The 25,495-nt window shown below is 55.3% G+C and overlaps 9 protein-coding genes across 9 annotated transcripts; 4 read left to right on the top strand and 5 right to left on the bottom strand.

Annotated features, from left to right (window-relative positions):
- Window positions 1–2,002: 2,002 nt before the first annotated feature.
- On the top strand, window positions 2,003–2,306 carry IE81DRAFT_290593 (transcription initiation factor; the record flags this gene model as incomplete). The annotated part of the gene is made up of 2 exons (XM_025511860.1): window positions 2,003–2,083; window positions 2,169–2,306. Coding segments are annotated over 2 exons (219 nt in total), but the record flags the coding sequence as incomplete, so codon positions are not given.
- Window positions 2,307–2,730: 424 nt separating this feature from the next.
- IE81DRAFT_139567 (WD40 repeat-like protein) lies at window positions 2,731–5,975 on the bottom strand. Its single transcript, XM_025510340.1, has 7 exons — window positions 5,557–5,975; window positions 5,171–5,423; window positions 4,963–5,099; window positions 4,796–4,893; window positions 4,401–4,711; window positions 3,725–4,329; window positions 2,731–3,607 (listed from the first exon to the last, which is right to left on the bottom strand). Exons 1-7 carry the CDS (start codon window positions 5,814–5,816, stop codon window positions 2,827–2,829), a joined length of 2,445 nt encoding a protein of 814 aa, XP_025369348.1. The 5' UTR covers window positions 5,817–5,975; the 3' UTR covers window positions 2,731–2,826.
- Window positions 5,976–6,566, bottom strand: IE81DRAFT_139554 (hypothetical protein). Its single transcript, XM_025510339.1, has one exon. It carries the CDS (start codon window positions 6,460–6,462, stop codon window positions 6,136–6,138), a length of 327 nt encoding a protein of 108 aa, XP_025369347.1. The 5' UTR covers window positions 6,463–6,566; the 3' UTR covers window positions 5,976–6,135.
- A 405-nt stretch (window positions 6,567–6,971) lies between these two features.
- IE81DRAFT_323675 (alpha/beta-hydrolase) lies at window positions 6,972–8,583 on the top strand. The gene is made up of 3 exons (XM_025514020.1): window positions 6,972–7,780; window positions 7,862–8,065; window positions 8,147–8,583. Exons 1-3 carry the CDS (start codon window positions 7,193–7,195, stop codon window positions 8,291–8,293), a joined length of 939 nt encoding a protein of 312 aa, XP_025369346.1. The 5' UTR covers window positions 6,972–7,192; the 3' UTR covers window positions 8,294–8,583.
- IE81DRAFT_323674 (WD40 repeat-like protein) lies at window positions 8,154–10,611 on the bottom strand. Its single transcript, XM_025514019.1, has 5 exons — window positions 9,906–10,611; window positions 9,470–9,763; window positions 9,283–9,368; window positions 8,715–9,195; window positions 8,154–8,611 (listed from the first exon to the last, which is right to left on the bottom strand). Exons 1-5 carry the CDS (start codon window positions 10,512–10,514, stop codon window positions 8,552–8,554), a joined length of 1,530 nt encoding a protein of 509 aa, XP_025369345.1. The 5' UTR covers window positions 10,515–10,611; the 3' UTR covers window positions 8,154–8,551.
- A 690-nt stretch (window positions 10,612–11,301) lies between these two features.
- Window positions 11,302–13,077, bottom strand: IE81DRAFT_323672 (hypothetical protein). The gene has a single exon (XM_025514018.1). It carries the CDS (start codon window positions 12,733–12,735, stop codon window positions 11,473–11,475), a length of 1,263 nt encoding a protein of 420 aa, XP_025369344.1. The 5' UTR covers window positions 12,736–13,077; the 3' UTR covers window positions 11,302–11,472.
- A 1,098-nt stretch (window positions 13,078–14,175) lies between these two features.
- IE81DRAFT_139344 (hypothetical protein) lies at window positions 14,176–14,718 on the top strand. Its single transcript, XM_025510338.1, has 2 exons — window positions 14,176–14,297; window positions 14,390–14,718. The coding sequence occupies exons 1-2, from the start codon at window positions 14,288–14,290 to the stop codon at window positions 14,629–14,631; spliced, it is 252 nt and encodes an 83-aa protein (XP_025369343.1). The 5' UTR covers window positions 14,176–14,287; the 3' UTR covers window positions 14,632–14,718.
- Window positions 14,719–15,340: 622 nt separating this feature from the next.
- Window positions 15,341–16,257, bottom strand: IE81DRAFT_330330 (hypothetical protein; the record flags this gene model as incomplete). The annotated part of the gene is made up of 3 exons (XM_025515185.1): window positions 15,341–15,954; window positions 16,028–16,123; window positions 16,200–16,257. 3 exons carry the CDS (start codon window positions 16,255–16,257, stop codon window positions 15,341–15,343), a joined length of 768 nt encoding a protein of 255 aa, XP_025369342.1.
- A 1,777-nt stretch (window positions 16,258–18,034) lies between these two features.
- On the top strand, window positions 18,035–21,053 carry IE81DRAFT_366773 (hypothetical protein; the record flags this gene model as incomplete). Its single annotated transcript, XM_025517034.1, has 7 exons — window positions 18,035–18,455; window positions 18,520–18,744; window positions 18,820–18,969; window positions 19,055–19,340; window positions 19,428–19,728; window positions 19,813–19,880; window positions 19,943–21,053. The coding sequence occupies 7 exons, from the start codon at window positions 18,035–18,037 to the stop codon at window positions 21,051–21,053; spliced, it is 2,562 nt and encodes an 853-aa protein (XP_025369341.1).
- Between the last annotated feature and the right edge of the window lie 4,442 nt (window positions 21,054–25,495).

The following is a 25,495-nucleotide window of genomic DNA, read 5'->3' as shown; positions in this document are numbered from 1 at the left end:
TGCTGCTCCGGCTCAGAGACCTCCCACTGCTGCAAGACCAGCCCCGCCTGCCCAGGGGACACCCGCGGCAGGACCAGGGCGACCAGCTGCGCCAACTTCCAGTGCTCCAAGACCACCCTCAGTACCAGCGCAAGGCCAGAGCCGCCCTCCTCCTGCTGCGTCATCACAGCAGCCAATCAGGCCTGGCAGCACTCCCTCAGCTCCACGACCTCAACAAGGTGCTGGTGGAGCAGGAAATGCGCCTCCTGGTATCCAGCTTGAACCTGCTCAGCAGGCAGCTGTAAACAAATTGCAGTCGTTGCAAAGGTCAGACCCAGCAGCTTTTCAGCGCGCAGTGGCAGCACTGCAAAGCAGCACCGCTACAGAAGTGCAAGGCTTTACTCAGGATGAAGTGACAGCACTCAAGAATTACGCTCAACTTCAAAATAGAAAGAGAATGATGCTGGCTCAAGCACAGGCTCGCGCTCGAGCGCAAGCGCAGCAGCAAGGTGCTGCAGCGCAGACTGCGATTGAAGGACAGGGCCTGTCTCAGCCAACATCCTCAGCGCAACCATCTTCTGTGCCGCCAACGAAACCGGCTACGACCTCTGCAGCCCCCGGGCCTGCGCCTCAGCCTGCTCCCGCCTCCACTCCAGCTCTGGCTCAAGCTCAAGGCCCGTCTGGACAGGCCCAAGCTGCAAAGCCATCTCCTTCTGCCTCAACAACCGCTAGACCACCGCCGAATGCAGCAGCCAGCCAGTCGGGGCAAGCGAAGACTGCTCAACCTACAGCCGCCGCAGGACCAGGACGTCCACCGCCAGGAGCACCGGCTAGACCTCCCTTGACAGCACCCCAGCTGAATGAAATTGGTACGCAATTGAGAGCCCGCGTGGCAAATCTCGAAGCGCGGTTGAATGGGACGAACCCTCAGAGTGCGTCGGGCGGATCCGCTGCGCAGAGCACGGGAACCCAGATGCCTCCTGGTCCTGAGCGGGATCAAGTGTTGAAAGAGCTTCAGCAGAGTCGTATGCAACTGAGCCAAGTGGCGAACATGTTGAAAGCGATGGCATCGAATGCAGCTCAGACCAGGGCAGAAAACACACCTCAAGGACAGCCAACACAAGCACCGAGGCCACCTGAGCCGCGTCCTCAAGGCCCACCAGGGCCGTCGCAGCAGCAGTCTCAGCAAAATGTCCCTCAGCCAATTGCGCCATCGCAAGCGCCACAAAAACCACCACCGGGGATAGGGCAGCCTGTCTCACAACCGCCTTCTCGCGGCTCCGCTCCCGGAACACCCATCGCCGCTGCACCCTCGCCGAATGTCGGCAATGCTGGAGCAGCAGGTGCGAGACAGACTCCAGGTCCTGGTCCAGGTGCACCTGCAAGATCCTCGCAAGCAGCCACGCCCGGCGGTCCTGGCTTGGCCGCACCGCCTGGACAATCACCTCAGCCACCTCTACAACAAGGCCATGCTCAGAGTCCATCGAATCTCAGCCAGCCACCGATTCCCCTGTCTGTTGTGAGCGCCCAGCCAGCGCTCTTAGCAGCCTCATCCGCTTCGGCTATTCCAGCAAGGCTTGACGTACCTCAGCCTCAGCCGGAAGCATTCCCCTCAAAGGATGGCAAAGGGCCTAGACCTACGCTGAGCCAAGGGCTGGGTGGGACTCATGCCCTCACTTCGACTCCTGCCATTCAACAGCGACCAGAACCTGGCAAAGGATGGGAAGGCCTCCTGGGCGTCAGGAAGGAGACGGATGCCCCTACAACTCCGGGCACTGCTGCTGGAGCGTCTTCTGGCCCTGCGGCTGCTGCTCCTACACCAGCAGCATCATCGCTGGCGACTCCTGGTCCCGATGGTGACATCATTAACCCTGAATTCTGGGACGCGCTCACGGGAAGAGGGACGGGCGCAGCAAGCCTTGGTGGTTTGTCGGGCGGCCTCGACGCTGCTGGGACATCTGGTGGCACCTCTGGATCTGCTGGCGCCTCCTCTTCCAATGCAGGTGGTACGATAGGAGATCAGAGGTTGCTGAGCAAGCGCAAAATCCAAGAACTGGTTCAGGAGCTGGACGGGGCTGAAGTGTTAGAAGGCGATGTTGAAGATGTGAGTTGGTTATTGGAGCGTCTGTGTATGCGGTGGAACCCCTCGCTGATCAAGCTTCTCATTTCGATTGTCTTCGCAACGAAAGCTGCTCTTGGAGATTGCCGACGAATTCATTGAGAGCGCAACAACATTTGCTTGCAGACTGGCAAAACATCGCAAAGGAGACCGAGTCGAAGTGAGGGATGTGCAGCTGCATCTCGAGCGCAATTGGAACCTAAGGTGAGTTCGACTGGAATGTCCGAGGTCATTTGAAGCTCGAGCTCGAGCTCACACGGTCAACGTCCCCTTTCAGAGTACCCTTTCCCGGAGCCGCGCCGATCGCACCTCCTCGCGGACGAGTTGGAAGAGCAGCAGCTACAGACAAGAATTGAAATGCGCAATGCACGCACGTCTTTCGCGCTTCAGAAGCCGATTGTAGAACCTTTGCGGACCCTTGTGTGCCTGCAGAGTCGCCAAGGGGACCTTGGCAAACAGGCAGTGAGAGTCGGGAGTCGCCTCTCGAGACAGCAATTGCATCGTTCTACGGATAAGGACAGCAACGAACCCATCTAGCGTGCGCGAACCGTATGAATTTCAGTGTGAATGTCATGAGAGAGTTGTCTGCAAGTAACGAGAGTGTTGTTGTGGGACATGTCAACGCGTAGCAGGAAGGCGTCGTAATGATCATGGGAATGAGCAGTGGTACAGGTTGGCGCTAGTAAAGACGTGTGTTGCCATTGTGCTGGAGATGATGAGGTCCACTGCTAGTCGATGACAAAGTCGCCGGAGCTGGGAGGTGGCAATTCGAGCTCGTCTCCTCTGGGATCCGTGGGACTTCTATCCCAAGGGAAAGGAGTGGGCTCGTTTCTGCTGCCGCCAAATGAAGAGACGGAGCCCGTATTCGCCGAGAGGGTGGCTGATAGCTGGCGAATAGCCTCCCTCGCCGAGATGTTGGAAGGCGAAGTTGTGCCGTGCCCATTGCCATTGCCGTAGGTTTGAGGTGGGGCCAAGAGGCTGGCTCGACTTGTCCCGTCAGCGGTCCACGCGCTTCGTCTCCTCGACACGCTGCTACTGACACCAGAAGGCTCGCGACTCGAGGGCGACGGAGTCGCCGCCAAGTCTGCCTCTTCGAGGAAAGCGGAGGCGGCGAAAGCCGTGGATGAAGAGTCGGAGTCATCTGGAGTCCAGATCCTCACCGTCGAGTCGTCCGAAGCAGAAGCAAACATCCTAGGGTTTGTTGGGTGCCAGGCGACGCTGTTGACAGCATCAGTGTGACCTTTCAATTTCTGTAAAAGCTTGCCACTCGGTCGGTGGTACACGTAAATCTGGCCATCTTCGCTGCCAGAAACGACAAATGATCGTTCTACCCCACCAAAGCAAGACTTGATGACCAAGTTCGATGACTTGTGGCCATTGAATCGGCCGACCAAAGTTTGGGACGAAATGTCCCATAGCTGAGCTTGGTCTGGACGAGCGTTGATGAGCGCGAAGCGAGAGTCTCCGCTGATGCAAACGCTCATCATCTCTTCTTTCATGTAGACAGTTCTGACGAAAGCAATGGAGAGTCGAATGAACGCCGCCATATCAGCAATTGGATGTTGCGGGGATCACAGGGAAAACCTGATCTGTGTCTCAGGAAAAAGGACTCGTAGTTCGACTCACCCGGCCGTTGCCATTTCTTGCAAATCGAGGAATAGAATCTCGTGCTTTCTCCGCTCCATGATCCTGCTTCCACCGCCCAATGCGCCGTCCGTAGATCGCACGTTTGGCGTCTCTCCATCCTCGCTGGCGGGGTCACCAAACGAGTCTCCGTATGTTCCGTTTCTCAAAGGACTGGAAGCAGCGCCAGCAGCTGACGAGGTAGGAGCTGGCTCATCCTTTGCCAGAGGTCTCGTGCCTACCGCCACGAGTGCACTTCCGTTAGGCGCCACCGCAAGAGCCAAGATTCTGAACGGATTGGTGTTGAAGCTGCGCAAGACGTGTCCATCAAGATTGCGCACGTGAATCTTGTGGTCCATACCTCCTGTGACGAAGGACTTGCCATCCGGCAACCAAGAGGCGGTGCCAACGGCATATCCGTGTGCAGATGGGACATGTTTCTTGGACCCACTGGAGAGGAAAAAGATGGTGACGTCGCAGTGGTGGGTGCAAAGGATCATGCTGTCGTCTGGAGACCACGCTACGCTTGAGACTGAGTCACTGAGAGGGCCGAGCTTATGGGTTCCTTCCCACGCGCTATCGATTCCTGCCTCGACGCGGCGCAAATCCTATAACAGTTTGGACAGACGTCAACCTTAGCCGACAGGCTTGAGCGCTCGCCTTCGCCACGGTAACTCACAACAGCTTTCCAGACAAGTACATAGCAGTCCTGCTCGGACGTGGCCTTTGCTTTTCCTCCAGCTGTAGCCAATTTTGAGCCGTCTCTGCTCCATGCGAGGTCCCAAACCTGAGCCCCGTCATGCCCTCTCAAGGTGGCGCTTATCCTATTGGGGAAGACGGATTTGTCGGATCTGTGATCGACGTACAGCGACATGTGATGGTGTGACGGAGAGTTGAAGAATGGATCGCGCTGCTTTTGGAGCGTTTGAGCTTGGTGAAGCAGCGTCGGTAGACGTCTAGTGGGCACCATGACGGATGGGTGCACAGCGCCTGCCATAGTTGAAGCGGCGGCGAATGAGCAAGCGTACTTGGAATGCGAGCTGGAATGCGAACTGGAAGACGGAAGATGCTCACTCTCAATCTCCTGCAGCAATTTGCGTCTGGATGCGGGCCCAGTGCCTTGCCACTTCGCCCTTGCTCGCAGCTCCTCGGGAGAACCGCACATGACCAGACTGGGAAGTAGCAAGGAGAGCAGAACTTGAGCACGCCGCAGCTGCCCTGAAGGAAGCACCTCGGCTCACCTTGACAGCTCATGCAGCGAGTCAGAGCCGTGGTTCAATGGAGTGAGCTTGTCCCGAAGTATAGACAAGGCCTTCTTAGGCTGCTGAGCTTCCAAGAGTTCCAAGTATCTTTGCTGGTGAATCAGGAATCGTATCCACTTTGAAATAGCACACATGCGCCTCAGCGTCGGCGTTTGACCTAGGAAGACAGAAAAGCCGGTATACTCACCTCCAGTCCTCTGACCTCAGGTGATCGGAGTGCCAGGTCCAAGGAAGCCTCGTGTCCGACTGATGGGGATCCAAATGTGCGTACATTCGCCCCCGAACGGCCAGAAAGCTTCTGTGCACCTGCATTCAAGCCCTTCAGAAGCAAGTCTTCGGCGCTCTTCCATTCTCCTCTAAGCGCCGCTTTGCGAAATTCCACGATGCAGGGGTGCTCCAATACCAGACCAGTCTCGCTTTCAATCGCTTGGACAGAAGACCTGCCAATCGCAGCCAGACGCGTGTCAGTGAATGTGCATTGCTCGAGAAGCCAGTGCGCAAATCCTCGTCGCAGACAGTGCGCGAAGCGATCGCGGGCTGCGTATGCACCCTGTATGCAGCGTTCGTACTCACTCATAACCCATCTCCTTGAGGCTTTGCATCGCCAGTCGCAGAAATTCTCGCCTGTCCAGCCCACTTCCATCAAACATGGGCACAAAATCGGCCTCGTCGTCCAAGGCTGGCTGTGATCGGGTCACGCTGGCGCTGGCGCCATCAATCATCGAAGCCGAGGACCTTAGCGGGCGCTGCTGAGACTGGCTAGCAGATGCTGCTGAAGCGCCGTTTGTTGCGCTCGAGCTCGAGCCCGAGGGCAGGGTGGGACTGGCCGCCATGTCAGCCAAGCGTGACCGATACTCAGAAGAGCAGCCACTCGGTTGATCCTCGTGTAGTCTTGCCTTCTTCTGTGGCCTTGAGATTTCGGGACGCTCGGCTTGAGAGGTGTCCTCGCTCGCCCTTTGAGCAGAAGCAGAAGCAGCGAAATCGATTGAAGCCAGGCTCGTGCTGCGTCTTGGCTCGGCTTCGCCACTTGTTGCGCGCGTGGTCACTACCGCGCGTCGAACACTTCGAGACGCTTGTCTCGCCTCGGCTTCGCTGTCCGAATCGACTTCTGATCTAGTTCTGGTCCTTCGCCGCCGCTCCAGATTGCCGGTATCAAGATTTTCGCTGGTAAGAGCAATTGCGCTCGCTGGCGTTGTTGTGGTTGCTGCTGCTGGAGCAGAGGCTTGAACGACGATGGGGCTGTTGGTGGGCGGCGCGGAGTCTTGTGGAGTGAAGGGTGGGATCTTGGCGAGCTGCGGTGGCAGTCGAGGTATGGTGAAGGATGAAACCTATCACCACCACACCCCTGTGCGCCCGTAATTTGGTCGATGAGTAGGAGGAACGGGCCGGGAGAAGCCTAACAATCGTCTGGGCGCTGCTGCGGACGCGCGTTTGGCCCCCAAGATTTGGTTTGTGTGGGCTGTGTAATGACCCGAGCATGTGATTGTCTGCAGTCACGAGTCGAGAGGCACCAGGAAAACGATCAGGGTCTGGTGTGGACAGCTGCTGCAGCACTGGATGGTCACTATAAAGATGGATCAGGGGATGAGGCAGTCAGTCTCACAAGATAGCGCGCCCCGAGCGCGCTATCAGCACGCAGACAAGCCACTCACTCATCAGCAGCATGACTCGCGAGGCTACCAGTCATCATCGGAGGTGCCGTCGCTCAGCAATGGCATCGCGCGGCAGTAGTCGCTCACGCGCGCACACCGCGGCCGGTGCTCCTTGCCGCAAAGCGGCGCACGATGGGTCAGGGTGCTTCGATCACGTGTTTTCTCTAGGCGCGTGGGAATTTTGAATTTGATGAGCATGGATGCTGCATGTGGGGCAGTGATCGTGACTATAGTGAGTGAGGTTCTTAGCTGCAGCAGGGGGGTCCACCTCCACATTCACGATTCAAGATTCAAGTCGTGGGTCACAAGTAGGTACCCATGGCAATCACCACTTGACCCACCCTGATTCACAATGATTCACAACATTGCAGTGAGTCAATGACGAGTATCTATTGTGTGAATGTTTCTATCCACCGAGAACACGTTTTGTTAAAACTCTTTCTCCTCAAGCGTGACTTGCACCGCGCGTAGTACGCTCGCACCTGCACATCTGGGCCATTTGTACCTCCTTCTTCACAACTGCCGGTCACCTCCGACAGCAGGTACGCTTTGTCAGCATGAGTCACGATACCTCCTCTCAAGCCAAGGCTTGCGGAGACTTGCTGCTTTCCGAGACAAGAAAGTGCAATGTAGGTGCCAACTTGTCCATCGCATATAGCACCGCTGGCTCTCCTCAAGCTCGCCAAGCAATCCTGCTAGTGCACGGATATCCTCAGACGTCCTACTCTATGCGATATTTGCTGTCTGGATTCGCCCAGGCTGGCTACTACGCGGTAGCGGCAGATTACAGAGGCGCCGGTGGCAGCAGCATGACAGCTTCTGGGTACGATAAAATGACCATGGGGGATGATCTGAACAGTCTTATGGTCGATCGTTTGGCGCGCAAAGAGTACATCGTTCTGGGCCACGATATTGGAAGCATGGTGGCTACAGCACTCACCTTGAAGCACAGGAGCAACGTCAAAGCCCTCGTGATGATGGAGTGCCCCCAACCAGGCACCAATGCCTACCAATTGTCTATCAAAGATCCCGAATTCACCTTTCAATATACATTTCATTTCTTCTTTCACAACTCCAAAGACTTGCCAGAGCTCCTCACGGCTGGCAAGGAGGGATTGTACATTCAGCACTTCTACGATCGATTGGTGAGGTCAGCCTGACAGCTCAAGAGGCTCTCAAAGACTGCGCTGAATGCAACTTCTGCACGTACTCCCCGCGCGCGACAGGCACACAAGCCCTACTTTCTGACTTCTTCCGACAGGGAGTACTACACGCATGCATTTGCTCGCGCAGGAAGGATGCAGGCAGGGTTTGAGGTATATCGAGCGTTCCAAAAAGACGACCAGGATATCAAGGAGAACATCGCATCTCTTGGAAAAGCCGATGTACCGTTCCTTGCCACCGGCGGAGAGCACAGCGTCTTCACACAGGTGAGCAAAGCTGAGATGAAGTAGCTCGTCGTCCAAGGAGAGATACACTGACAGAGCGCCTCTTGACCCCACGGGCATTAGCATATCCAATCTATGGCAGAGGAGTTGTCCAACGACGTGACTTACAAGTCCATTTCGGATTCTAGGCACTGGGTACCTGAGGAGAATCCCAAGGAACTGATCACCACTGTCGTCGACTTTCTCAAGAGCAAGAGCTTGGGCGCTTGATGCTTCAGCTGCTTAAGATGCAGACCCTCGTCAGGCTGCAAGCAGCGAGCAGCGAGCAGCGCGCAGCGACCGCTGAGCTCGATCACAACACGAATGCGCGTCTGCGGCAATGAGCTGGCGCACACGTAACATTGCGGGCACATATCAGTCCTACAGTGTCTGCTGTAACGATGCGGGATCGAGGAATTGTTTCATACTGTACAGAGCTTTGCAGGTGCTTGACGTGGCTGGATGCTCCACCATGTGCGACACACCGTCTTATTTTTTGTGAGCCAGAATGGCCGCCATTCGTGCCGCCTTTGGCTTGTGTTGACCCGACTGTCGAGCAGAAAGCGATGTCAGCACCTGCAGCTCAATCCCGATCCAGCTCACCTTTCACAGTGCTAGCGCCTAGCTGTGGGAGCTGCGATCCGCGACTCACCTTGGTGTGCTTCCTTCTCCTCTCTTCCTTGACTCTCTCTGCTTCGAGCATGGTACCCTTGAGCTTCCTCGCGCTCGTAATGGCCTTTGGCAGTCTCCTCTGCGCATCGATTTTGCCCACCTCTCCGACCTTGTTCCACTTTTCTCTCAACTTGTCTCTATACTCCATAGCGGCCAACTCTTTGCCGCTCTTGATGCCCAGCTTCTCGCTTGCTCGAGTCTTCCAGACCCGCAGATTACCGTCGTCTGACCCAGAGAGCACAAAACGATTGTCGTAAGTGTAGGAGGAACAGAATATCCTCTGCATTCGAGAGGCGTGGTAGGTGTCACGCGAACGTGAACCGCTTCCCACGTTCCAGAGGCGTAGTGTCCGATCATAAGAACCAGAGAGTAGCTCTTGACCTGTCGGAGAGTAAGACACTGACATCACTGCGGCGACGTGAGATTTGTAAATTTGAGTGGCCGACTTCAAATTGCGCATGCTTCATGGGGTGAATGGTGAGGATGGGTATCCTCGCGCGTCAGCTCGTCTACTCGGAATGATGAGAGTCTATGACGTGCCGACTCACTCGAAAGTGTAGACGTTGTGATCTTCGCTAGCTACGGCAAAGGTAGTCGGTTCCACGGGCGACCAAGCGATGTCGTTTGCTCTCATCTGTCGAGATGAAGGTCAAAACGGAGATGCCAGCTGCCATGAGCTTGATCAAGCCACGCTCGGCCGAGCGCACACGCCTTCGCAGATTTGCTGCCACTCACACTCATGATCATCTTGGTCAAAGGGCTAGCACTTCTCAGGTCGTAAAGCACAATGCCTCTGTCGCTCCCTGCGCTAGCCAACACCTCTGTTTCTGCCATGTTGAATCTAACGCAATTGATGCTCTCAGCTCCCCATTCCATCGTTCTCAACGCTCCGCTCTCTCTTTCTGCGGAGTCATTGCCGCGCGTAATGTCCCACAGCTGGATGGCTGAAGATGCGCTGACGAAGCGAGGATCCCTGGCGTGATGCGAGAGAGAGTTGAGCGCCGTGGGTGAGGTCCAAGAGGAAAGGGCCTGAAGTGGTCCCGCGCCGCGCATGAGCCAGATGAAACATCATTTGTGTCAGCGAAGAGTGCGTGGCACGCCGCGCATGTCTCTCCAGCATGCAAGAACGCCCACTCTTGACCAGAGCGCCCACCGCCACACTTTGACTCACCTGGTCCTCCTTCTGTGTCCAATTCGCCCGGCGAATACTGCCTGCGCCAGTCAGCTCCAGCTCTTCATCTTCGTCGGCATCGCCTCCCTGCGCTTCATCGCCGCCGCCCCCAAACCTGCTCGCTTCGGGATCCGCATCCCACATTCTCACAACCCTATCGGTTCCGGCGCTCAATAGCCTCCTTCCACTCAATCTGGAATTTCTCGTCGACCCTTCGCTTGCAAAGCTCAAACCGGATGGAAAGGAGATTGGACTGATCACGAGGCTGCTTATGATGCCCCTGTGAGCCCCATAGTAGCTCTTGATTGTCGTCTTGCTACTCAAGTCCCACAATCGAATCTCCCCATCTCCAGCGCCTGTAGCAGCAAAAGCCAGCCTCTTGCTGTCCAGAGCCAAGCTGTACACGCCATCAGAGTGTCCCTCGCAAGCGCCGACGAAAGGCTTAGCATGCATCCGTTCCAGCTTGGATGCGTTTAGAGCGCGCGTATACTCTCTAGGTCGATCGAAGGGATGTTGAGAGGCGTCCAGGTTGTGTGAGGTGGGTGCAGCGTCCCCTTTGCGCGCGGGAGCGTGCGCATCCAGCGACCGTGTCAGCGCCTTGATCTTCATCGTCTTGCCTCAGAGACTGCAATCAGGTATGGTATTGACGCAAGCGCGAGAGCGCCAAGGCTTTTGTTCTTGGTCGTGGTGAAGAGGAGTCGTGAGTGCAGGCAATGCACCCTCAACTTACGAACATGTACACGAATTGGCTCCCAAAAAGTTCCAGTCAGATTTCAAATCGGGTGGGTGGACGAGGTAAACTACAAAATCTTGTCGTACGAGAAGCTGACCCCGATCGGACGATGACAGGTCACGTGTCTTGGCCTGGCGCGAGTCAGCAAGTTCTCTTTTGGACTCAACCTAAATTCGTGATACTTTTTAATCACGCGCGCAGAGCCTTGAAACTCCAAGCTCGACAGCACCGCCACATCCTCGTGCATCACAACATCCATCCACCAACCAAGCCAGAGACTCTAACGACATCGGCGACGCTCCTCACACCAGATTCTGGCTTACTCCGAGCTACCTTCGCATCTCGTCTGGGGGCTTGAAACACAGCGCAGATTCAGCATACAAACACCGAAGGCCCGTGAAGAGGCCCAGGATTGCGCGTTGAGCGACGCGACAGACCCCTTGGCCATACGGAAGACCTGCACCAGCAACCGGCTCAACTGCCGTATTCTCGGGCTCATGTCGGACACGAAAGGACACGTGCACGATCACTTAGCCAAGTTTGAAGAATAGCCGGGTCGAGTCAGCTTCATGCCTTCATCAAAGCAGCCAGGTGAGTCGTTCACGAGTTGTAGCGCGGTGGAGCAATATTGCATTGAGCAATAGATAGAAGCATCTGCTTTGCACGCGAGCAATAGTGGAATCGTATCGCTGCCAAGATGCGCGATGGATGGATACACAGATGGCGTCTTGTAATCGAAGCGGAGCAGAGAGAGAGTACAGAGGGTGACGTAGGGAGATGGACCGCCATCTTGCATGTTGAGAAGAGAAGACATCGTCGTTGAAAGCAGACTGCTCATTTGCAGAGCTTGGCCAAGACGCAGTCTCGGTAAGCGGCGCCAAGGTTGGAGACGAAGGATTGACCTTCTGGAGACCCAGTGATGTAAGGCACGCGGCTGTGCCAGTCAAGGGGATCGATCGCTGGGGCAGCAATGGCGGTTTGTGAATCGATGGCATCGCTGAGAGCGGAGCGAGCTCGATCGGCAAGACCAATGAGCTTCTGCGTGCGTGATCGAGGATTGACGTCGGAGTCAAGCACAGCTAGTCTGTATGCGGCCGAGGCGAGCGCCGCGGTCCCGGAGACCTCGCCGAACCAGGGTGGTTCGACGATGTCGAAGCCGTCAGCTCCGCCGATCAAGTAGTTCCGATAAAGACCATTGGTGTCGACTTCTGCAGTTTCGAGACCACCCAGAAGGCTGTAGACGATCTTTCGCAGACGCTGTTGCTCAGACAGGGTGATATAGCGACTCTTGTTCCAGTGCTTCATTGTTGCTAGCACACGGGCGATTCCTAGCGCTACCCAACCATTGCCAGTCGACCAGATGCCCAAAGTCTGGCTTTGAGGGCCGACGATGTGGGTCCAAAGTCCTACGCCGCGCTCAGTCATGTTGCCGACAAGAATTTGATGTTGGCGCTCGATATCCAGTGCGACGTAGCGCAGCAACGTCAAGTTGTTTGTAGCAACCGCCTGATAGGCCAAGAAGGGGTGCGTCATGCTCAGCTGGTCGGCCCAAAGTTCAGCGATGGCTTCGCGCTGACTGATAGCACCGTTGTAGTAGCGCGGAACAACGTTCAGCAGATGGTTGGCTTGGCGAGTCGCAGCGGCCGAGTACTCCCGCACGGTCTGCCCGATCATAATGGCTCCCACACCCAAGCTGGCAGGATCTCCCGCAGCGCCATCGCCCTCGACCAGCGTGTCGTTGTCAAGTTGAATGTGCGGCCGAAGGTACGTGAGCGCCTGAATCTTGCTGGCGTCCACCTTGGGAATGCGTCCGTTTGGGAAAGCCTTTGGGCTGTAGACGCTAAGCTCTGGATTGTAGACCTCTAAGATGGCTTGCATGCACGTACCGAATTCCCAAGAGTGCGTGGAGCGATTCATCGCGAGGTCGAGGGTGGCTCTGTAGTCCCACCCAGGATTAATGTCAGAATCGTTGGTCGAGGGCCTCGTCCTTCCCGCTCGCAGTGCCAAGATAGCTTCGCTCTGGGTCGCAAAGGGAGCGGCCATCGAAGCTGTCGCTGCTGACAGCAGCAGCAGTGAAGTTGAGATTCGCCGAACCATGCTGGGCGATCGATCTGGTCAGACCGTTTGCAGGGACGGGTGTAGCGGTGGCCTTTAGGAGGGGAAGAGCAAGAAGAAAGCAAGGGACACCAATGCATCATGTGGATCTTATAGGATCGCCCTCGCATTCGCAGCCGTTGCGTCACAAGCGCAAAGCTCTTGGCGAGACATGCAGCTGATGACTCCCAAAAAGTCTAGAGCGCAGGACAACAGAGATCGGCCAGCATCTCCTGACGGATCAGCTGTTCAGGTCGGCTTCAGCTCATGTCAAACTGCTTGGAAGACAAATACGAGACACCACCAGACCATGACCCAGGCGCTCAATCGATCTGAGGTTCAAGTTCGGTGTGTACGGCGTGACGGCGTGACGGCGTCATTTCAGAACATTTCGTTACGCCTTTCATGGACGGCGGAGACTCATGCAGAGCTACCCACAATTACGCATGCGTCCATGACTTCGTGGGTCCACCAATGACCTGCGAACACAACGGCCATGCACCGCCGCATGTAACGGCGTTGCGGCCCGTGTGTGCAGGTGGCATTTTTAGAATGAGCTAGGAGCCCCGCTACTCAGGTCGAAAGGGCGAAGCCGCGAAATAGGGAGAGGCCGCCATTCCCAAAATTACTGAGCCCCTTCTTTGACTTGGCAAGTTCTCTCGCGGAGATGTCCCTGTCCGACAGCGAAATGACACTTGCTCGCTCGCCCCCTTCTGTATCTGGGAAGACGCCGCAATTTCTCCAGGTACAGAGCTACTGCAATCACAGTTACTACTTCTACTCTACTACTGCTTTGGGCAAGAGAATCATTTGCTCCCCGCGCGTCGGTCTTCCACCACGCCCAATCCGGACGTAACTAGCGAAGCAAACAAGGACAGGGTTGGACCGCCGCTCGTTCATGGATTTGCCGCATGCTTTGCATTCGCCCGGCGTCTCACTCTAGTAGAGCCAAGGACTTATTCAGAGTCCTCTCGCAGCACGCCGGTGATCACTCTGCGCGCGCGTTCCTGCTTGCATGCAACTGTCGACACGCCTCTCGCTTGCGGGTCTTGGCGAGTGCCCTTGTGCCTGCTGGAGCCAGCGAGCAATACCGCACTGGACCGCTACGCGTGGAGGGACCACCGGTCATACATTGTCACCACAGGGTCGGGCTTGCCAGAAGCGTCCCGTGGCAGTCAGAACTGGCAGATCGTTGCCGCAATAGCCTTCCGCTTGCCTTGCAGGGGCACACTGTACTCCTGGCGCGCAGAGCGCGCACATACTTTGCTTTCGAAGAGCCTTGGCCGTATATCAAGCGAGACTATCGATTGCGTCCAACAGATCTTTCATAGCAATAGCGAAAGCATGGAGGACGAAGCTCTCCAACCCGCAAAGACTAGAGCTTGGCGTTCATCGCGGGTGAGCCGGACCGCTCGACGCAACGGGTGCGAGGGACCGTGAGTCATCAAGTTGGACATCGCAGCAATCGATTCACATTGGTGATCGCAACTGCAATTAGGCACGGAACGCTAAGGCAAAGGTTGCGCAACGCCTTGTGCACTAGGCGACGAAGCGCATGCGCAAGAGTAAGTCAGCGCCTCGGAAATTGGTTCTACGTTGGAGCAGACGGAGAGACTCTTGCCTTGGCATTTGTCTTAGAAGCGTTCAGCCTTTCCAGCCATGCAGTGCTCAGACACCACTATGCCCACTGGACGCATGAGATGTGTCTCGCTAAGTGTTGCGCTCTGGGAGCCATCAGCGGCTCCGACAGCGCTTGGGTCTGCCCGCTGCGTCATGCTATGCAAGAGGCTCTGGCCGTACAGCTGTGATGACCAAATGCATCTTGCTGCGCGCTGTCGGATTAAAGTTGGCGTCACACGTGCACGTGCAGCTCTGCCGCGTGGTGATTACTCTCGATAATCATACCGGCGAGCAACGCGTGCGCAACGGATTTTGCTCCTGGTCGACTCTGGAACGCGCTCCCTGCACGCAGGTCTGATGAAGAATAGCGGGGATTAGCTGAGCAGCTTCGCCCACCAGGCACAACTCCAATCACACCACTTCACAGCAAAGAAGGCAGGTTCTGGTTCGGACATGTCCGTAGAGGATCTTCGAGTCCTCGATTCAGCAACGGGGGGCATCAGATCCGCAAGTCATTGTTCTTGGTGCCAGAGCAGCGTCTTTATCGCCAGGCACGCAGCTGTTTCGGCAACGCTTCTACAAAATAGCGAGTCTTGTCCCCCCGTCAAACATCGAATTGGTGCTCGTGTTCAATTTCGCAAGCGTGCTCGGCCGGTAGTCTCCAGCAAGCACTGATCATCAAAAGCGAAGCGTGCATGCGATATCCGGGAGCTTACTGGTACAGAGAGGGGCGCACTCATGCCATAACTATATCATGAGGGTGCCTTGGGACAATGCGAGGGAAGACGCTGCCTATTGTGGCCGAGGGTGCAACTTTGTCGACATCATTCGTCGATAGGCAGTTCTTCGCTATCGTCGTTGGTCGAAGCTGCTTGGAGGTACTAGAGACATTGTTCATACTGCTTGAACTTCTGCGCCAAGTCGAGTAGTGGTGCGAGCCGGCAGAGATGTCCAATCTATCTGTCGCTCATAGTCTTGACGTTGCGATCTACTTGGAACTCGGCTCCACTTGCTCCTCCAGCACTCGCGACGTCTGCCTCTCCTGTTGCGCGTCAAGCCCTTCGACAGAGGTGTTCGCTGAGCTTGTTGCAGATCCGGAAAAAGTCAATTGTCGGTCGCTGCTAGAGGAAGCTAAAGAAAGGGCAGTCTCAGCGCTGTTCGAGGTGCTAGCTGTTGCTATAGATGGCGTATCAGAAGCAGAGCTGTTGACTGAGGTCGTTGCGAGCTCGATGTTTTCTCCACCGCGTCGGTGCATTCTCGTCCTTGCCCAGATGCGCGCAAAGGCCGTGGTTGCGCTTTCGACATGGCGTCCTTCACCGGGACTCTTGCGTCTTCTAAGCGCCACGGTAGCGATTGTCCCGCACAGCGCTAGGAAACTCATCGTCCCAAGCACGATTCCAACGACTCCGCCAGCGCCGATGTGCCCGGCAGCAAGTGGATGATTCTGGCGCTCTGCCAATCCACAAGCATTAGCATTGACGCCAGACTTGTCGTTCAAGCCGAGTTGTGCCAGGTCGAGGGCGCCATCGCAGCTACACAGGGCTCGAGTAGGAATCTTGAAGGTGAAGTCGAACGCGCGATTGTCGCAACGATACTCCAAACCTGCAAAACGAGAGGAAGACGCTATGAACATTGCAGCGTTCATCATGCCGACAGTGAGCATGGCAGATCTCACCTATGCCGTCGAAGATCGTCTGCCCGCCTGAAGGAAGTTGCCGCGAGCCGGCCGCAGACAAGCACGCCCCTTGAGCAGCATCTCCAGTGAAGTTGCCTGGAAGTAGATCGTGCAACCAGTCAATGATGAGTGTGGTCATTTCTAACGCGTCAGGCTCTCAACGAGCACTCACCCTTGCCGGGACTGGGCAGCATGACAAGATTGCAAGAAGTAGAGAATGCCGCCGACATGGGCGAGTCACACCTGCCGGGGCAAGAAGTGGAGTTCGAGAGGTGCGCTCCGCATGCACATAGATACGGCTCTCCTTGCACCTCGTTTTCGTGGTACCGATTGTCGCATGTGTACTCTTGCGCGCCCGGAGGGGTACAGTCGGCCGGTCGTTGCGGATCCCCGAAGGGATCTGTTGGCGTACCTCGCAAAGACCAGTCGCATATCGGGCTAGCTGCTCCCGACTTGTCAAGTGTGCCGTCCAACTCTGTCTCGCCGCGATCGCAGTTTTGCTGGATGAAAAGACAATCGGACCGTAGAGCCAGCATACAAAGGCCTTCGTCGTACCTCTCTTCACGAAGCTCGATGAGAGGTGCGCGGGGCGCAGGGTAGGGACGTGCTCGATTCGGCATTTCTCATTAGATGGGCAGAAAGGAAGACTGATTGGTGATATCCAATGGAGTTGCACGGCGTGAAATGATGTCCGGGTGAATGTGAGGCTATGAGGAGCGACGAGGAGCCATCAAGAGGCGGTCTTGAAGGCAGATCCTCGCCTGAGCGAGCAAGGACCAGTCCGTCTATCAAGTGCGTGGGTAATCTCACTGCACATGCGAGTGCGCTGTCGAGCGAGGCCCGCAGGTCAAATTACGAACGAGCGCATGCGCGCAGTGTCGACATGCTTTCATGAAGAGCCCTTGATTGAGACACACTCGTGTCAGAAGCTCATCTTGGCCGCTGCACCGGTATGCTGATCCTCTTGTCCATCTATCAGGTCTTGTGGAAGGAATAATCCTTGGATCAAGACGCGGGTGCGTGGCGGAGTTTGGGGTCGTTTGCAGTGAGTTGGTGCGCACAAATACACTGGTGATACCCTGGCACAGCGGCGTTTGAGACTTTGAATTGTTAGTCTGATCTCGCTCGCGCAATTGAACGCTTGGCGCGTGCTGCACAGCCAAATGGGCCCAAACGCCCGCTGGCCTCAGAGTCTGTGAACGAGCTCAACAGCTCGGAGACCTTACCAAGTGGCCTCTACAAGGGAGACCGGTTGGCACTCTCTCTGCGCAGCCTGGGATGAGAGTGCGGCGAACCAGGTCGAAGGTCCATTGACAGCACGAGCGTGAGCAGGCGCTGCTAGGCACGCATCCATCATTCAGAATTGACCATTCACGATTCACGATTGCCTGCAGAGGTGGACCTCGCTTGGTGGCGCGCCCGCTGTAGGATCATGCGGCTCGTTCTCACTCCGACGCAAGAGGGACCGGTCCTATCGGCCTGCCGCGCTAAAATCTGCACGGCGAAGCCAGCCAGAACATTCTTGTAGAGGCAGGTCCAGTGCCCCCCTCGATACAGAAGGCATGTCCCACCTAGGTTCATGATAATGCACCTCAATCGGGCACTGTTCCAAAGCGAACCACCTTGTGGAGGCTCGCGGGCAGAACGTACGGGCTTCATGCGATGGCGCCTGATGGATTAGGTACTGACTGACCTTGCGTTGCTTTGTGTTGGCAGCTGTGGCCGAAGTACATCCAGGGCCACGGACGTGACATTGATGCAGTCGACCTCCAGAACTCACTGGTAGGCAGAATGGCGTCCAAGACTTCGGAGCCTTGACAGCGCTTGGAAGTGCCCATAAAGCCACGCCTGAATAAACGTCCTACGAGACCCATTTTCAACGCAAGCACCCAGTTGAGCCTCAGCGCTGCGGCTCCCATGGTGTGGGTGATGGACACCTTCTGAGGCTCTCAATTCGCACGTCGATCCTCTACTATCCGAAGACGTCGCAGCGGACTTCACATCAACATGGACCCATCCCGTTCCAATACTTCGCCGCAATGGCCGCCTGTGTGGCGCGCACATGCGCCCGAGGCTAGGTGGAACCATGACTGGGAGCATGAGGATCTGCTGCCGACCTACATGACGACGCAAATGTACGGTCCCACTCAGCTGGCTCCACACACGCAAGGTCGGCAGAGATCCCACACCGCTCACACAGGCGCAGTCGTCTCTGGCCCGACACCCACCGCAAAGCGCCCAAGGCAAATCGAAGACTCTGACTTGGCACAATTTCGCTCGGGGCCAATACCGATCGATAGTCGTGCAAGATCTCAGACCATCGCCGCAGCTCATTCGACCCAATCAGGGTCTACAATCTCTCAAATGAGCGGCTTGCAAGGTCAAAATCACGCACATGAGCGACGGAATGCTGCAGTAGAATTGCTGCGTGAGTCGCTGAGGATTACCTCAGTCAAGGCGCAGCATTTCATGTGCGTATGTCTTCTTCACAGCTGGGCCAGGAATTCATGCTGCCGAAAGCGCCACCTTTCCAACGGAAGAGCACCTGGATGCTATACAGCAGACACCGTACAGTCTCGATACTCGGGTAATTTCAGAGGTGCTAGCTCACGAGCCGCCCCTTCCTGCCGGCTTTGCTGGTGCGCCCACGCCCAACGTCAATTTCGAGCGCCATGGCTTTCTCATGAGCGCACTGTGCTCACGCACCTACTCTGGAAGTGAGTGCAGTCCGTGTCAGCTTCCGCATCTGCTGACATGCCTGTTCCCAGAAACCTTGCGCCATGCCTCCAAAGAGAACTTTACCGGCCTCAAAGCGTACGTGTGCTTGCCTCCGCATGACAGACAAGACAAATTCAGAGTGGTTCCTTCCGAGGGCTCAACTGTCAAGCAAGGATCTAAGGGCCAATTTCATCTCGCCATCGAGGCGTTTCCAAATGTTCGTCGTGCGTGCTGACATCCTCATGTCATGTTGCAAAGGACCAGCCATGAAACCTTGATTACAATGACCTTGCCATACTTCTTTCACAGATCCTGACGTGCTCGAGGGCGGATATGCGCTTTTGTTCGTCCAGCGCAAGGACGAGAATGACCACTGGCTCTTTGATTCAATGGTGGAGTATGCGGATGACCCAAAATCGGCAATAAAAGAAGCAGTCATCGGACACCTTCAAAATCCACAGTCGGACGGCGGACGTGGGAGGTTTTTGTGGCGCGACAAGATCAAAGACGCTTCTGGATCACCGGGACGACCACTCGCGTTCCTGATAGCTCGATCAGCTCTGAAAAAGGAGAAGGACATACGGCTTTGCAATTTGTGAGTCATGGGAGCTGCCTCTGTCTATGTTCGTCTTTTAGTTCTTACTTTTCTATACTCAAATCTCTCCTACAAATGCACGGAAAGGCGGCTTCGCGTGAGCTTCCACAATCGCGACGGCTCCATTCTGCGTGACGAGGATGGCCGTGCTAGCATCTGTGACACCAACGAGTTCACTTGGCTCAGCACGAAAACTGTCACGAATAGGGAAGCGTCAGGAAGCGCTGGAAACAAAAAAGGGAAGCGCTTGAGCGGTGCCGAAATTCAAAATGACCGAGAACACTCTGGCACTGGGGTTGGGGAAGACCGCTCCGAACCTCACGGCCAGCGGCAAGACCAGCAGCAACCAAAAATTTCGATCGAAGCGTTAGCAGAACTCGCCAAAAGTGTGAGATGCTCAGTGACACGGCGGAGAGAACAGCAATAAGTGACTGACCATTGGCTAGTCGTTTTCGTCGCTGTTGTCACCTAGCTAAGCATCGGCGACCTCAGTCGGCTGTCACACGCATTCGACGCACAGCTCCGGACCAGAGACGAACAGTGAGCTGGGAACGACGTACAGAACCGAATCTGCAATTTCTAAAATTTTCTCTCTATCGCAGCTTGAGCGACCGCATAGGTCTGCGACCTTCAAGATACGATGGCCGGGAGCCGCCTCATCTCGTTCGGCTCAACTCTTTCCAAGGCCTTCCAGGGCACGAAGAGCGTGTTGCCGGGGTAGCCCATCGTCTAGGCCAGCTTCACGGGAGGCGCGACGCCGAGTATGTCGGAAGCCAAGCTTTGAACACCGGGAACGTGGAGGGAGGCCTCGCCCGGTATGAACAAATTTTGCCAAATTACGCAGCAACGACTGCCCAAATGCGAGTGGAGTTCGTCGGCCTGCATCTGGAGGCGCTCCACGCGCGTTTGGTAGGCATGGCTGGTTTCATGCGAGCGTCCCGATTCACATGTGCCTGGCTAAGAGCAGTCGGCAACATCTACCCCGACTTTATTGGTGTCGACAGCCGTCCAGATCATCAGCACGTCGTTTACTTTTTGGGCGAGGCCAGCCACCCGGAGATTGACATTGGCACATACGCCCAGCTGTACCCGCTGGCTCGGCACGCCTTCACCTCGCGAGTGCCTTTCGAAGACTTAGAGAGAGTCATTTGCAAACCATATTTGATGGGATTGCAGGAGAAGAGCGTGCATGACATCTGGACAGACTCGCCTCGAAGCGGTGATGGGTCTGATTGGATGCCGGATCTCGGCCAACATCCAATCCCGGAAAATGGCAGTGGGTACCACGGCCCGTGGGACTCGGCGTTTGCGAGCACGACTTGGCCCACCACTCCTGCACCGCCTGCACCGCAATCGGAAAACACAACGCAAGCCATTTGGCATAATGTGCCAGACTCACGTAGCCAGAATGCTTCTGGCAACGTGACTGGAGCCACTACACCCTCTTCGCAAACGGCATCATCATCGGGCTTGGAGTTCTCGCATCTCGGGCCCGAAAATCGCGAGCGATTCGACCTGCTTATGCACTGCATCCACCTCGACTACTTTTTGTTCAATCTCGTTCTCAAGCGTTGGGATAGTGTCCGGCGGCTAGAAGTGAGGCTACTTCAAGAAGATGCTATCTTGTGCGCTCGCTACCCTGAGGCCTTTCAACCACTACCTCTTTACGATCTCTCCCTGTCTCCCTTGGATACTCTCCTGCAACGAAGTTGAGATGATTGCTGTTTCTGCATTCCTGCGAGACAAGCCGAACGAATGAAATGGCGTTGCGTTCCCGTGGAAGGTCGCGATCGTACACGAGAGAGCACTTCCTCCCACGTTCTGAGATCAATTGCATTCTGTTGGATACAGCATCATGCCGATCCATCGAGTGAGCATGCAGTATGCTGTGCACTCTGCGGTGCTTGGCCTGATGTCCTGAGCACGCCTCGTTCCAAAATGTGCCCAAAGTTTGTCTGGGTGCAAATCGCAGAGGGAAACTGGCCACAGAGAGCCTCGCTTTCGACAGTCTCTGTTGCGGTCGGTCGATGTAATTTGATGCCGTGATGACCACTTTTCTTGCACTGTGGCCCTGCTCATGAGTGGGAAGGGTCTATGGTTGCTTTTATTTATATTTTATTTAGAGCGTGTGGAGGATCGAATTCGCCATTGACTAAGTCGCTGGCGAGGCGGGTGATGAGCGCAAGCTTGCGACTAACATTGTAGGCAGCATCCATGTCGATGGACATCGCATGACTCAGCAGCGACCGCTTGTATGGTCACGTGACGTGGGCAGGAAACAGCTCTCCAAGTCATACAATATACCAGCCGCCTTTCTTGAGCAGTTTTACGACCTCGCTGCTCGCTACCTCAAGGCCGGCATATGGACTCAGTCCAGCAGCGTTACGGCGGCCACGAGCATCATGGCCACGAGCATCATGGCCAGACCAAAGCCGGACAGGCCCGATAAAGCACGGTTTGTGTCCAATCTCTGCGGTCGAGACTCTGTCACTGTCAAGGATCTATATCCTCCACCTAACGTTAAGCTCATCTGCAAGGAGGTGGCGCAACAAATCGGTCGTGGTCAGGTGGGCACAGAGTTTGACTCCCCTGATGCCTTTCATCAGACTTGCATACGAGCAGATCACGTACAGCACATGTCCACCATGACCCCCATTGGTGTCATCAATTGGCACATCATGCAACAAGGCGATAGAAATGCGGCAGCTACCCAGCAGCGCAACATGGACCGCGTAGCTGGAATGGAGGGTAGGCCCAAGGGTGTATTCATGTACGTTGATAACAGTTGGTGTATTACGGAAGCAAAGGATCACGTAGCCACGCTGCGGTGGGTATTTGAGAGGTTGCAAGCACACCGTTACTACATCTCGCATAGCAAAGCCGTGTGGGCCGCTCGTAAACTCACAGTTCTCGGCTATCAAGCTGACCGCAATGGCGTCCACATTGATCCCCGCAAAGCGTACGACATTCAAGCACATCCGGTACCTGGGACGCTCAAACAGCTTCAATCCTTTGTGGGCATGGTCAACTACGTAGCCTCCCATCTCCCTGATATTGCCACCGTGCTGGCGCCTGTCACGGCCATTCTCAACCGCACAGACGGGCGTTTTGATATGACACCCCTCTGCATGGAAAGTTTTTGCCAGACAAAAGCCTTGCTCAATCACTGCGTTGCGTTGGCACCCATCGACTCGCAGCTCAATGTGCCAATCTGGGTTGTCACCGACGCATCTATCAATGGAGTTGGCGGGTGTTTTGGGTGGTCAACTCATGATCAAGAGCTACTTGCAGTCATCACACTTCTTGATGCAAACCGAGATCAGTTGCTGGGGTTGCCAATCACCATTGTCACCGACAATAAGGCTTTGTCTGACATCGTTACGAAGTCTAAGGAACTAAAGGGCCGTTCATATTGTTGGAACGAGTTCCTTATGAATTTCTACGTCGTATCTTGGGTGCATGTCGATCGTGCTGACAATCAAGTCGCGGACTACTTCAGTAAATTGCTAATGGAATACCTGGACGCATTTAGTAGCCCGGACAACGTCCTGGTCGACCCGTGCGCCGAGAAGGAGGAAGACCCCTTCAAAGTTCACGTCGCGGAAGTTCCTGCGGTTTTCCCCGACTGGTCAGAGGCGTACGCGGCCAACCCAGTTCTCGGACCAGTGTATCAAAATCCGGATAGGTACCCAAATTTGTGCGCATGGCACGGTGATCATCTTTGGGTTCTCGCAAAAGACTCGGCAGAGCAAATCGCAGTGCCCGCGGACCAGATCCCTTCGATCCTCCAGCAAACGCATGACGCAGTTGGTCACCAAGGTGCTCGTTATACCATTGCGTTCATGCGCAACGTCTATTGGTGGCCGCACATGGTCCGTGATACGGTGTCCTTTTGCGATCGATGCACCACGTGCTCCTCTACCAAGGCGTCCACACAATCAACACAGGGGTATCTTTGCAGCCTCACCGTGGCCACCGGGGTGTGGCGTCACATCGCGATCGATTTTGTTGGGCCTCTTCCAACCATTGCGGGAGGTTTTGACTTCGTCATGGTTGTAGTGGATCGCGCGTCTACGATGGTTTGTTTGCTCGCGTGCCGCCAAGCCATCACGGGCCGCGGTGCCGCCAACTTGCTCCTCAGACACATGTACCCTCTGTTTGGATGGCCAAAATCGATTGTTTCCGACCGCAATCCTTGCTTTGTCTCTGACATGCGGCAACGCGCCATGTCCCATCTATCAACAGACTTGAAAATGTCCTTGGCTTGGCACCCAGAGACTGATGCGCAAGCCAAAAGAGCCATCAAAACCGCGATTCAAATTGTGCGTTCCACCTTGGCCAAAAGGCGCCAAGAGCGGTCCGGGTGGTACAACGCCTTGCCACACGTTGAGTTTGCAATGAACGCGTCCGCCTCCCGCTCCACGGGCATGTCGCCTTTCGAGTACCTCTATGGCTTTAATCCTGCGCCGTTGCCGACCCCTTCCGGCACTAGTGCTTGTCCTCAGGATTTTGCGGACAGGATTGCAGACTTGCGCGGTTGGGCTACGGACCAGGTTCTACATGCTCGCATTTCTCAGTCAACAGCGACCAACAAGAAGCGTTGCGCCGCTCCAACTTTTGCGGAGGGGGACTGGGTACTCCTTCGCAACCACAACGCTCATAAATTGGACCCTGTCTTTCTTGGACTGTATCGCGTTCTGCACGCTTCACCTCCAAATTATACTTTGGACGGTGTTTTTGGTTATCCCGTTTTCAATGTGGACCTTTTGAAGCGCGCACCCATGCCGCAAGAGCCCAAGCCTGACATTGTTGCTACGCACGTTCCGGCGTTGCCCCGTCTCCTTCGTACCCGTCGTGCTCCTGTCCGTTACTCCCCTTCATAATGCCACGTTCTATTCTCTCCGTTCTTCGCCACATTGTTCTGTTGGATAGGGGGGGTTAGTGTATGGTCACATGATACGCACGCACGCGCCCCTATATGTTCCTATAGCAAACATCCACTTAGCACTTGAAACGCCAGCTTCTTACCACCACCTCCGTTTGACTTACACCGCTCATGATAAACACCGCTCATGATAAGAAATGAAGGTGCTGCCGGCGGTTGACACTGACGAAGGGAGTCCGCAGCTTGTTTATGGCGCTCGACCCAAAACATTCTTTGTTTATAGCAATCGTTCATGAATTACAAAGCTTCACAAACGGTGTGTAGTCCGACCGCTTGGTGAGCTGATCGACCGTGCGTTTGCAAGCGTGACTACGGAACATGAAATACTTGATGTGTCCGAATCGCTGTGCCAATCTATTTAAAAGGAAACTCCCAGCTTCGCTTTGTTCCGGCAACCAAAGAGGGCCAGGAAATGAAACCCCAGTGCACAGTGACAGGGAGCCGCACGAAGCCTTCGGGGACAAGTGCGCACCGCAACACTGCTGCTCTATCATGGCGCAGGCCGAACACTGAGATCCAGTCCAGGCAACAAGGCAAAGCAATTGTTTTCTTTTTAGGACAAGACATCAATTGCTGTGATATACACAAGCTCGGACTTGCCGAGTGACTATATACAGCAGAGCTGGCAACAGTTTGCAAGGGGGGAAGAAAGTTCGAGTGCTTTTCATGGCTGGTGTCAAGTACGCAAAGTAAGACATTTCTCCTTCTTCAGGGGGTGAATCTTGACGTGGGCGAGAGTGACATGTGGCGAAAAGAATTGCACGAAAGGCTCGATCCTAGTCGAGAGAGATGACAGCAGGCACGTGCTGTCAAAATATAGTGTGATCGGGAAAACACGCTACTAAAGAGCATGTTCGAGATTACACGCTGAAAGATAAGAATAGGCTCGAATGAAAACGCCGTTTTTTTTTTTTTTTAGGACGAGACATAGATTGCTGTGATATACACGAGCTCGGACTTGCCGAGTGACTATATACAGCAGAGCTGGCAACAATTTGCCGGGGGGGAAGAAAGTTCGAGTGCTTTTCATGGCTGGTGTCGAGTACGCAAAGTAAGACATTTCTCCTTCTTCAGGGGGTGAATCTTGACGTGGGCGAGAGTGACATGTGGCGAAAAGAATTGCACAAAAGGCTCGATCCTAGTCGAGAGAGATGACAGCAGGCACGTGCTGTCGAAATATAGCGTGATCGGGAAAACATGCTACAAAAGA

Source organism: Ceraceosorus guamensis (assembly GCF_003144195.1).
Source record: "Ceraceosorus guamensis strain MCA 4658 unplaced genomic scaffold IE81scaffold_32, whole genome shotgun sequence".
Classification (NCBI taxonomy): domain Eukaryota; kingdom Fungi; phylum Basidiomycota; class Exobasidiomycetes; order Ceraceosorales; family Ceraceosoraceae; genus Ceraceosorus; species Ceraceosorus guamensis.
This window is presented reverse-complemented; position numbering and strand designations above follow the sequence as displayed.